At 43.1% G+C, this 12706-nt stretch overlaps 1 protein-coding gene across 3 annotated transcripts in view; it reads left to right on the top strand.

Annotated features, from left to right (window-relative positions):
• The window catches only part of Tecpr2 (tectonin beta-propeller repeat containing 2), a 101024-nt gene that overhangs the window by 32196 nt on the left and 56122 nt on the right, over positions 1-12706 (top strand). For all 3 annotated transcript variants that reach the window (XM_005343564.3, XM_026781266.1, XM_026781262.1), the window contains 3 exons: positions 1954-2082; positions 2769-2900; positions 9962-10119. In XM_005343564.3, coding sequence (XP_005343621.1) covers positions 1954-2082; positions 2769-2900; positions 9962-10119 — 419 coding nt within the window. The remainder of the gene's footprint in view (positions 1-1953; positions 2083-2768; positions 2901-9961; positions 10120-12706) is intronic.

Consider the following 12706-nt stretch of genomic DNA (forward strand, 5'->3'; position numbering starts at 1 on the left):
CCTGCCTCTGCCTCCCGAGTGCTGGGATTAAAGGCGTGCGCCACCATCGCCTGGCTAAAACAACTATTAGTTTTAAATATTTTGCATTGATATGAATTTTTGTAAATTGATATAAATTTAAGATTATTTCTGTTAGAACATACTATATGTACATTTTTAATCTTTTTTTTACATTTTTAATCTTTTTCAAGGTATTGTAACTATATAACTCACTTAGCAATATAATATAAATTTCTAGTCCTTGAAAGTTATCATTATCAACTAATTAGGGTATAAAGAAATGCAAGTTAGTAGTTAGTCATTACAATCAAACTTGTATCATATTAGGTATGTTTTCAAAATAAAACAGAGATATATTTTAGATAGACAGATTGTCTTCAAACACTTCAGAGATCTGCAGATTATGGCATTTAAGATGTTTTAATAACATGTATCTTTTTTTATATATGACAATGAGACATGTCTACACCTCACAGCACCAATCTACTTCAGAGAGGATGATGGGCATCAAAGAAACTCCATATGGAGTTTACTTTCTTTGTGGCAAAAGTAAGCCATTGGGCAAGAAAGTGCTCTTGCCTTGACTGCTGACAGTGTGCTGTCCAAATTGGACAAGCAGGGCACAAAAGAAAGTGATTGCCAAACTTTGCCAAGACAAGCCCTTAACTATATTCTGCTTAACAAAAAAGTCTGTGAGATATGCTAGGCCTGTAGGCTGAGGATGGATGCTCCAATGTTGCAGAGGAACCTTGGGTGACTATCCAGGCAGCCAGCTGTTTTTGTCATTTCTCACATTTTTTTGGAGAGAAAATACTATCTGCTTACTCTGGTAATATTATTTTCTTCTCAGGTCAGATGATTTGAAGACTTTAAAGTTATAGTTTTCTTTTTTTTACTGGATTCAGAACTAAAATTCACTGAAGAGGTGTAAAGTGTGTAAAGGTTGAGAAACATTAAAAGATAGTTTGGGCATTGCAAGTTAGAACAGAAAGTGAATTAGGTACAACCTTTTGAACTCATCAAGATAGGATAGATATGGAGTATTTTCTATGAATTTATCATTTGCTAATGGACTAGACTTATTATACTTATTGCCTATATATATTGTATATAATTATTTTACTTATTGTATGTAGTTTTTCTTATATTAGTTATAAGCTTTTTTATTTTAGGCAAAAAAAAAAAAGGGACAAATGCTTGCCTGAAGATCAGCAGGCGGAGCTAACCACTAGTTAATCATAGAGGACTGGAGGTCTGTACAGACAGACAGGAAGTGATATGGCTGGTCAGAAAAAGGAATATAAGGTGGGAGGAGGCAGGAATTCAGCCCTTTTTTAACTAAGGAGTTAGCAAAATAAGAGTTGGCTGTTTCTTGCTCCTTTGTCTCTTACCTTTCTGCATTTACTCCAATAATCTGGCTCTGGGTTTTTATTATTAAGACCAAATAGAACTCTTGCAACAGTTTTGTGGGTTTTGTTGTTGTTTGCATGCTTGCTTTGGTTTTTCATAGCCCTGCACAGCCCTGACTGCCCTAGAACTCTCTCCTTATTCCAGCTTGGCCTTGAACTCAGAGATCTGCTGGCCTCTTACCTCCCTAGTGCTGGAATTAAAAGCGCGCTCCACCACCGCCTAGTGGGGCTTATTATTTGGTAGGTGTAAAGTTCCCACTTCACAACATGAAAATAATTCTGGAAATGGATGATGATTATGCATTATGGATATACTGTACCAAAATTATGCAAAATCATAATTTGGGGTTCTATTAATAGTAACAGTAATAACAGTAAGGCAGAGATCCTACACTCATTTGTTTTCTGACTTGTACACATTTCCAGCCAGGAATTTATATGCTGCAGCCCAGGGATCTAGTTTCATGTTTCCGGCTTTAAATCTAGTTTTTTTTTTTTCATCTAAGTGCCTCTGGTGATTTGTTTTTGGCATTTCCTCCTTCAGGGAAAGTCAGAGTCTATCACTGTGGTGAAGCTGCTGAGCTGCTTTGATGACCTTGTGGCAGCAGGCACTGCCTCTGGGAGGGTTGCTGTTTTCCAGCTCGTGTCTTCCTTGCCCGGGAGGAACAAGCAGGTGAGTGCTCAGGTTCTAGCACTGCTTCCCTTCTTGGCAGGGTCCTCATGCATCTTTAAGATGAGAAATCCTCAGAGCTGTGTGTGGTGGGCACACCTTTGATCCTCGCACTCCCAAAGCAGAGACAGGTGGGTCCCTCTGAGAGACCACCTGGTCTACAGAGTCAGAAAGGTGTGGTGGTACTTACCTGCTTAGAAATCACGTGATTCAGCATGACATTGTGCTGCTTATAACTAGGTGATGTCTTTGTCCCTGCGTCGGGTATTGATCATAAAGCACAAATTAGTGCTCTTCTTTTTACTTATTTCCTTGTGTGCTCTTTGTGAGGTTTTTTTAAAAAAATTGTATTTGTGTGTGTGTGTGTGTGTGCACGTGCGTGTGTGCGCACACACATACACAATGTACTACAGTTCATGTATAGAGGTCATAGAACATCTTGGAGGAGTCAGTTCTCTTTTTCTACCACATGAGTTCCAGAAATCAAACTCACATCCCCAGGCTTGGCCACAATTGCTGTTATCCAATGAGCCATCTTGTTGGCCCATCTCAGTTTAGAATATGGGTAGACATAGGGAACCTTGTGCACAGTTCTGTGTGGAAAACCAGCTCCTCCCAGAGGAGGAGTGACATTCCCATAACTGCAGTCACTCACCTCTCCTTTCCTTGTGCTCTGTTGTCACCTATAGCTTCGGAGATTTGATGTCACTGGTGTTCACAAAACCAGCATTACAGCTCTGGCTTGGAGCCCCAATGGGATGAAGCTGTTCTCCGGAGATGACAAGGGGAAGATTGTCTACTCCTCTCTCGATCTAGACCAGGTGAGGTGATTTTCAGAGATCTGTAGCATACTGCAGTCTTGCTTCCTTTCCAGTGGCTTGTGCTCTCCACCACTGTGCCTTACACTACCAAGTGTTACTTACAGAGTTTTCTCTCGGACATCGTCAGTGTTTTATAAACTTCTACAGTGACTATAATGAGGTGGCCTGCAAAACCAACAGTAAAAATTGTACATACTTGAGTCAGATGTGATGCTCTGTAATTTCAGCACCTGAGAGCTGAAGTAGGAGGGTCTTCTTGAGGTTAAGGCCAGCCTGGGCTACATAGGAAATGCCAAGCCAGCTAGAGTTGAACAGTAAAAGTTTATCCAAATGAATAAAGGAACAAGTTGTACAAGTTTCTAGTCATGTCTGTGGACGGAGGGTAGTGATCCAGTGAACAGAGAACTTAGCTCCAGCCAACACAGAAGACCTGTGGGAGAGGTGGTAGGAGGAAAGACTTGACAGTAGCGTCATGTTCTACCTCCATCACATGTCACTTTAGATGCCCCATCATAGCACCTGGGCTGTCTATCATTTAAACTTTTTTTTTTCACTTTTATTTATTTTATGTGTGGGGCTTGTGACCTTACACACTTTCCACAGTGTTTGTGTGGAGGTCAGAGCACAACTTGCAGGAGTCATCTCTCCTTCCACCGTATGGGTCCTAGGGATCAAACTCAGGTCATCAGACTAGACAGCAAAGCACCTTTACCCACTGGGCCATCTTGGCAGCCTCTCAGTATGTTCTTATTTCCAGGATTCAATCCAGGGGCACAAGCACAGACCTAGCAGACTCATTTCAAATAGGTTCTGCTCCAAAGCCCGTGGCTTTCCTACTGCAGGTCAGGCTTTATGATGCCCATTTTTTGTTTGGCCATGTGCCTGCCAGATGGACTAAACATTTGATGGACTACCCGTTTTTCCTCTTCATTCCCTATGTTAGATTCTAAGAACTTAGTGGAATTTGTTTATTTGTTTTTTGTTATGTTTTGAGATACCCACTATGCCTAGCAGAACTGACTGTTTTATTAGCCCTCTAATTTAAGACAAATACTCCCTAGTAGTAGTTTCTAAGCTTTCTGGCCTCAGACCTTTTGTGCTCTTAGAAAGATAACCCCAAAAGTTTTTGTTTTGTATGGATTATATCTATAAAATATACCCTGTTGGAAATTAAAGCTCAGGCTGGGCGATGGTGGTGCATGCCTTTAATCCTAGTACCCAGGAGGTAGAGGCAAGCAGATATTCTGTGAGTTTGAGGCCAGCCTAGTATACAGAGCTAGTTCCAGGACAGCCAGGGCTATACAGAGAAATCTTGCTTGAAAAAAACCAAACCAAAACAAACAAAAAATTACATGGAATTTCCCTTCCCTTCCGTTCCCTTCCCTTCCCATTCTTTCCTTTCCTTCTTTTCCTTTTTCCTTCCCCTCCCTTCCCTCCCTCTCACCCCCCTCACTCACTCTTTTTTTTTCTTGTATGTGACCTAATGAGTTTAATTAGGGCTGCTTACATAAACATGAATATCAGAGGTTATTTACAATAGCATGGACAATGTACTAGTGACTACACCACTGAAGAAAATCTCTCTCTCCCCAAGCAATCATTGACTGCCAGTAGTTCCTTATGGGGAGGTAGGGTCTTGTGATTCCCTCCCCTGTCCATTTTGTAAGGTTGATGAGCCCAGTCTTACACTAGTCTTGTGTAGATAGTTGTAGCTACTATGAGTTTATGACCGTATTATGCCCAGAAAATAACATTCACAATACTCTTCCCTATCTTGAGGTGCCTATATCCTTTCTGTCCCCATCTTCTGAGATGTTCCTTGAACCTTGAAGGGGATAATATAGATGTCCTATTTAGGGCTTGGCATTCAATAGTCATGTATTCTCAGCACTTTGACCAATTTTGAATTTTTGCAGTTAACTTCTACCCACTGGGGGGGAGCTTCTTTGACTAACACTAAGAGAAGCGCTAATCTAAGGGCATAAACACAAATATTTACAAGGTAGTTTGACCCAGCAGTGGTGACGTATGCCTTTAATCCCAGCACTTGGGAGGCAGAGGCAGGCAGATCTCTGTGAGTTCGAGGCGAGCCTGATCTACAAGAGTTAGTTCCAGGACAGGCCCCAAAGCTACAGAGAAACCATGTCTCAAAAAACCAGGGGAGGGTTGGAGAGATGGCTCAGTGGTTAAGAGCATTGCCTGCTCTTCCAAAGGTCCTGAGTTCAATTCCCAGCAACCACATGGTGGCTCACAACCACCTGTAAAGAGGTCTGGCGCCCTCTTCTGGCCTTCAGGCATACAGACAGAATATTGTATACATAATAAATAAATAAATATTTTAAAAAAAATACCAGGGGAAAAAAAGGTAGTTTTATGGGTATGACATGTCCATTTAGCAGAAGTACAATAATAGCTTCCCGCCAGTGCCTATGACCTTTCCAGCTATGGGCTTTTGACCAGATTTAGAATAGCAGGCATGAATTCCTTCCTGTGATGTGGGCTTAGACCTAAGCAGAAACTGGTTGGTTACCCCTATAATAATCACACCACTGTTGCACTAGTGCATACCATGCCTGACAGGTAGGTACTATGGTACACAAGGCCCAGAATTGGGTAGGGCTGATGACTTTTTTCTCTTGAAACCTGGATTGCACCACCTTTTGGCTCTCTGAAAACTAGGTGGCAAGGAGTAAGCTTCCAGCTCAGTTCTTGATTTCTTTATGCCTGGCAACCTAAGCATGTAGTGTCTTCAGCAGTAGGGACTATCATCTAGTTTTAGTGGGCAGCCAAAAGCACTGGTAGGGTTGGAGAGATGCTTTCTTAATCAGTGTTCTGTTGCTCTGAAGAGACACCATGATCAGGCAACTCTTATAAAAGAAAGCATTTAGTTGGGGGCTTGCTTATAGTTTCAGAGGGAAGCAGACAGGCATGGCACTGCTGCAGTAGCTGACAGCTTTCTACCCTAATCTGTAGGCAGTAGGAAGAGGAGGGAGGAAGACTGAGCTTGGCATGGGTTTTTGAAACCTTAAAGCCCACTGCAGTGACACATTTCCTCCAGCAATGCCACACCTATGTGATGAGCCTGTGTGGGCCATTCTTATTCAAACCACCACAGATATCTTAGAGATTAAGAGTGCTGAGTGCTCTACCAGAGGAGCTGGGTTCTATTCCCAGCACTCACAGTGGTAGTTCACAGGTCTCTATAACTCAGTCCCAGGGGATCCAGCACCTTCTCTGGCCTCTGGGAACTAGGCACCCAAGTGGTGCATAGACCTGCATCCAGGCAAAGCACTCATACACATAAAATAAAAAGTAATGGCAGTAGCATATATTGTTTCTAAGGCCTCTGAAGACCGTTTCACAGAGCACTCATAGAGAGGAGCCTACACTGTGGCCTCAAGGAGCAGCTCTATCACATGGGGGTTTCTTTAAAAACTGATTGCAGTGTGGAATCTGAAACCCTTGGTGGGTTTTTCCTACCTTGTTACATTAAAACTTGTTAGTTTATCTTCTACTTTGAGTAGATCTTTTACCCTTGCATAATTTTCAGTATCAAGTACCAGTCACTTAGTAGAACAGGAATCTCAGAGGGTGCTGATCTTCCAGATGTTGACACATGTATTATATAATATCAGAAGGCGGGGGCTGGTGAAATGACTCAGCAGTTGAGAGCAGCACTGGGTGCTCTTCCAGAGGACCTGGGTTCAGTTTCCAGCACCCACACAATGGCTCACAACTGTCCAACTTTAGTTCTATATAATCTGACACCTTCTTCTGGGCTGTTGGGGCACCAAGCATACACTTAGTGCATAGGCGTTTGTGCAGACTAAACACCTATATTTCATAAAATAAGTAAATAAATAGTTTTTAAAAAGAAAGAAAAGTACCATTATTAATATCTCCATTCTAGTCAAAAAATTCTTCAGCTTTTAGAATCTCGTCTAATTTATATAGATACAAGTTTTCTAAATTCTCATCTTCAGTTAAAGATAACAAATACTGAACCACAGGCTCTCATTGTTTACATAGATAATGTCTGCCAATACCTCCTCATTCCCTGTAATTACAGTGTTTCAAGTAAAAATGGTGTGTGAAAACAGTATCTCATTTGAATTACACTCCTCCCACGGCAGAGATTTGTCTTCTTCCTCCCTCCGTCCCTCCGTCCCTCCTTCCCTCCCTCCCTCCCTCTCTCCTTCCTTTCTTTCTTTTCTTTCTCTCTGTTTATTTATTTTGGTTTTTTAAAACAAGGTTTCTCTGCGTAGTCCTGGCTGTTGTGGAACTTTCTCTTAGATCAGGCTGGCCTTGAACTCAGAGTTCCTCTCTGCCTTTGTCTCCCGAGTGCTTGGACTAAAGGCATGATGTGCCACCACCAGCTACAGGTTTGTCATTTTTGTTTTTTTTTCCTTGAGACCCATTGTGCATCATTTTTCAGAAGGTCTGTGTGTGCACATCCAATTTGTTGATATCCAGTGCAAAAGCACCATTCCTTAGGGGTAAAATTACCATTTTTCTTTATCAAGCTGTTCTTCATTGGAACTCATATTTTTAGTGTGAGTATGTGGTGGTGAATGGTGACCTTTGTAGTTTGGTGCAATGGTCCTGGTTCATAATGAGGTTCCAAGTGGCTCCATACACAGTGTTTCCTGTACTTTCAGTGAAAGCACTTAGAGGGCATTTTGTTGGGCATGTCACATCTATTTAGCAAAGTGACAGTAGTGATGGAAAGGGCATGCGAATGGAGGGATGGCGTTAGTACCAAAGATGCGAGGAGAAAGACATCAACCCAAATCATCGTGGCCAAATTAACTAAAGCAAGTGTTTTTAATTTGTGTACATAGGCTGTCTTCCTCTAAAGGTGAGATTCAAGAGATCAGTATTGAACATGGGCAAGATAAGGGTTTTTATAGCACCAAGGTAAGGGGTTTCCAAATGGGCAATTTGGCACACAAATAGGCAGAGTTACAGGAGCCGCATAACAAGGTTCAAAGGCAGGTTACCATTCCTGGAACAGGCAGTATGGAAGGAACCATATGTAGTTAAGGTTGCAGGTGAGGCATAGCCCAATCCTTGAGAAACAGATTTAATTATAAACGTGAATGAACCTAGTTTATCTTTACTATTAGATGACTTTAAGCCTAAGATGGAGGCAGACTGGTTAATCATCGACTCAGAGGTTAGGAGCACAGACTGCTTTACCAAAAGACCTAGGTTCAATTCCCAGCAGTCACATGGTAGCTCATAACCATTTGTAACTCTAGTTCCAGGGGATCTGACACCCTCTTCAGGCCTCTGTGGCTATCAGGTACATATATGATTTACAGACATACATCAGGAAAAACACCCATATACATAAAATTTTAAAAAAATTTTAAGATAAAAGACGTATAACAACATCTCAGTATTCTGTGAAATGTTTTTGGCCTGGCATATGCTATGAGAGAGTCTTAGTCTTAGGGACCTAGGGTTATGCAGACCCCACATAGAACAGCTGCTCTGTGGGAACATCTCTTGTCAAGGTTATCAAGTGTTCAGTCTGTAGAGCATGAGACTCTTAATCCCAGGGTCATGGGTTCAAGCCCCATGTTGGGCACCACTCTGTTGTATTGTAGAGCAGCAGGCCACTTCCTGCCGCCCAACTCCTGGCTAGCTTATGCCCGAAATAATCACACGGAGATCTGTATTCATTAAATTGCTGCCTGGCCCATTGTCTCCAGCCCCTTATTGGCTAACTCTCACATATTGATCTAACCCATTTCTAATAAACTGTATTGCCACTTGACTGTGGCTTACCGGCATGAGCCTAACCAGTGCCTGTCTTGGAGAGGAGAGCCATGGTGTCTGCCACATTGCCTTCTTCCTCCCAGCATTCTGTTCTCTCTACTTCACTCCCCAAGGGCTGGCCTATCAAAAGGCCAAGGCAGCTTCTTTATTTAACCAATAAAAGTAACACATAGACAAAAGACCCTTCTACACCAACTTGTGGCTCATCCTCCCCTCTCTTCTTTGTGATTTGTTTGCCGATGGAGCCCAGAGAAGGACACTGAGGGGAAGAGAGGCAGAAACAGGCTTTTTGATACTGGGTCTTCATATATAGCCCAGGCTGGCTTTGAGCTCACCACAAAGCCTGTCTCAGCCTCCTGAATGCTGGGATTAAAAGCATGTACCACTGTACTTGGATTAAAATTCAATTTCTGATACATGAATGTGTTTGGTATTAGCAGTAAAATGCCTTTAAAAAGTCACTGTGTGTCTAGTAAATGCTATAATCATGTATTTAATACATTGTGTGTGTGTAAGGAGGGGTGTGGAGAATTCAAGTTCATATGTCAAGGTCAGAGGACGACTTTCAAGAGTCAGTTTTCTACTTCAGTAACAGGTTCCTAGGGTTATCAGGCTTGTGTGACAAACCCAGTTTGTCTGCTGAGCTGTCCCATCAGCCTTCAATTTCTTTTTAACATCTTTTCTGTGACCCTTCCAGTTGAAGGATAGTGCCTGTAGGGTTGCTTGAGGCTCCTTGTGGAGAGCCTGTGGGAGCAGGTCACGGTCAGGGCTTTCATAGACAGTCATGCTCTCCTGTGTTAGAAGATACTTAGTATATGTGGTATGGCCTATTCCTATGGATTCTTCCTTGAGTTATTTATGAGAAAACTATTAGAGAAATATGTAGGTTTTTAATATTTCTTTTCAACCCTGGTATACTATGAGATATATATTAATATTACTGTTTTCTTGTTAGAAAGGAATCTTCCAAATGTCATAGCAGTAGGTTAACAATGAATCTGGAGAAAATTAAAATATACTTTTTGTTGGTTTTTTTTTGTTGTTGTTGTTGAGATAGGGTCTCATGTAGCCCAGGCTTACTTCAGACTCACCATATGGTCAAGAATGACTTTGAACTCTTGATCTTCTTGCCTCAAGCGCGGAGATTATAGCTATGCACACCATGCTCAACACCACAGAATACTTTTGAGTTCAATACAGTTAGCAAGACGTATCTGCGTAAGCACTGTGAGGGAGGCTGGGCAGTTTTGACCCACCATGGCCTGGCTCTCTTGCAGGGTATCTGCAACTCACACCTTGTGTTGGAGGAGCCATCTTCCATTGTGCAGCTGGATTACAGCCAGAAAGTGCTGCTCGTGTCCACTTTGCAGAGAAGCCTGCTCTTTTACACCGAGGAAAAGGCTGTCAAGCAGATTGGATCCCAGCCAAGGAAGAGGTAAGCTTCAGGCATATCCATGTGGTTCTCAGTACTGGCCCTTAAGTTCTCCTAGGTTTCCTGGTAGTCAGATGTGAGACCACAGACACACCATCTGGGGTTCCTGGTAGCTTGTGCCTGCCAAAAGTGCTTCATAGAGCCTGATGGGAACAGGGAATCTTCTAGTTGAGGAGATTCAGGGGCCTGGGAGCATAGCCACTGCAACCCAGGACTAAGTCTGAGGAGCCTAGGAGACAGTGTTGTGTGTCTGCTCCAGGTGTGGTTTCTCTCTGTAGCCTTCTCTTGTGCACACTAGCAGGTTGGGCAGATGAGACTGGGTAGCCTAGCAGATGTGGACCTCTCCCATCATGGAGACCAAAAGACAGACCCATGACTAACTGATGGTCTTGCCAATGGCTATGGAGTACAGTTCAGAGTACTATAGAAATTTAAGCTGGGGCAGAGTGGCAGTGGTACGTGTCTTTAATCCCAGCTCTTGGGAGGCAGAGGGAGGGAGATCTTTGAGTTTGAGGCCAGCCTGGTCTACAGAATAAGTTCTAGAACAGTCAGGACTATGCAAGAGAAACCTTGTCTCGAAAAACAGAGCAAAGAAATTTAAGCAGGCTTCCACTCATCCTGGGGTCAGAGAAAAGTTTCTGCAGGTGTGAGGACTACGTGCCAAGTAGGAGAGGCTAAGAAGGGGATGGTTCTGGGCTGAAAGAGTGTTATCTGTCCTTTGATAACTGCCAGAGGAAGGACAACAAAGAGAAGGCTGAGGACCTAGGGCTGCCCGCAGAAGGAGCATATGCATCCTTCATATCACTATCCTGAAAGGAAGGCAAAGACAAGATCTCATAGCCCTCTGTAGCCACCTTGTGTGGAGGTATAGGGTAAGGAGGTGAAGGACCTTACCTGGGAAGGAGGTCCGGGAAGGAGCCAAGTGTGTGTTGGAAGGTTGCTGTTAAATAGTTTTGGGAATTAGAGGGTTCCCATCTTGTACCCTCCTTTCAGTAAAGGGATATTGTTTCCTGCATCGGTTTGGCATGGGATGGCAGTGGATTGGAGAATGTCAAGAGGATTTGAGACAGACTGGAGAGTAAGGAGACTGGCAGGCATTGGGAGGGCCTCCCCAGGGCTGGTGGTGCCATTGGTGACAAGCGTGAAGGGAGTGGAGAGTGAGGTCAGACAGCCTGGTGCAGCCATGATCTGTCATGTGCCTTCTGTTTTGTAGCAACACTAGGTTTATTCTCTTCTCTGCTTGGCAGTCTTCCTGTTGGAAGATTCTCTCACACCCACTCTTTGGCTCCTGTGTTCTTTTCTCAATACCTTCTTAATGCCATCAATAGTCTGGCCTCTTTATAATAGGGATCTTCCTGTTGGCCCTGGAAACCTGAGATTATGCAGCCTGGTTCTGCAGAACTGAGTTCTGACTTTACCTCTGTGGATATCCCCTTCTGCTTGATGCCAAGTCCTAGCTCATTGGAAGAATTGAGGACTGTAAAGAAAAGCCTGGCTTCCTTATCTTGTACTTGGAAACTTTCTGTGCCTGTCATAAGTATTGGTATGGTAGGATCTCTTGGCAGCTGGTCCTTTCCAGCTAAATACCTTCTGTCAACTCCCTCACAGAACCCCCCTGAACACACAGACATCCTCAAAGCCAGCTCTCCGTAGGACCCCTCTTCATGATGCCCACTTCTCCTCTACAAATGCCTGCTGTCCTGTGGGGTGAGCCCTGGTGAAGAGCTCATCTTCATTGCTCACACACATACCCTCTAGCATCACAGTTTTGTAGAAGGTTTCTGCTCACTGAGTACATGTTAAAACACATGCTCTGATAACATACAGTGAACAAAACAGAAGTGACAAGAGAGTAAAGAGGTCCCATAAATAGAAAGAAAACAGACTTAAAAATTGGATCCTCAAACAGATGATTTGACAGGTAAGAAGAAGCAGCACTGGGTTGCCTAACTAGTATTCCTTTGGGTTTTTTTGTTTAGGGGGCCTCACCGGAACAAACTCACTAAAGGCAAGAATCAGACACAGTCCTATTACATAGTTGTCTATAAAAACTCTGTGGACTCAAAACAGTTGATTAGTCTAATGATCTTTGTTCTAAGCTGCATCTGACATATGATATCCTCCCTGGATCCTTTCCACAGGGATTTAATTACTAAACTTCCAGTGGTGCCTAGGGAGACATACAGAGGAGATTCCCCACCCCCAGATAACTATCTCCCTAGGGGTGATGGGGAGTGAAAGGAGATGGGCTGTGAATGGATGGGACAAGGTGGCTTCTCAGGCAGGAGGCTGAGAATGTCGCAGGCTTGGTTTTGAGCTGTACTGTAGCTTTTTCATTCAGTCTCCACTTGTTCCTGTGTATGGACGTTATGCTTCCTACAGATTAGCACAGGGAGAGCTCAAAAGGTCAATAACTGTACACTCAAGCCAGTGCCCTTTATGTTATCTACATTCAAGAAAGAACTGTTTAGAAAAAGAATCAGCAAGGCTTAGAGTTGAGCTAAAGCTCTTCAATTTGAACTCTGGTAGAAACCTGAGCATTGATAAAGATATAAAAATCATAATCCCAAACCGGGCGATGGTGGCGCAC

The sequence above is a fragment of the Microtus ochrogaster genome, chromosome 1, assembly GCF_000317375.1.
Source record: "Microtus ochrogaster isolate Prairie Vole_2 chromosome 1, MicOch1.0, whole genome shotgun sequence".
NCBI classification, from domain to species: Eukaryota; Metazoa; Chordata; class Mammalia; order Rodentia; family Cricetidae; genus Microtus; species Microtus ochrogaster.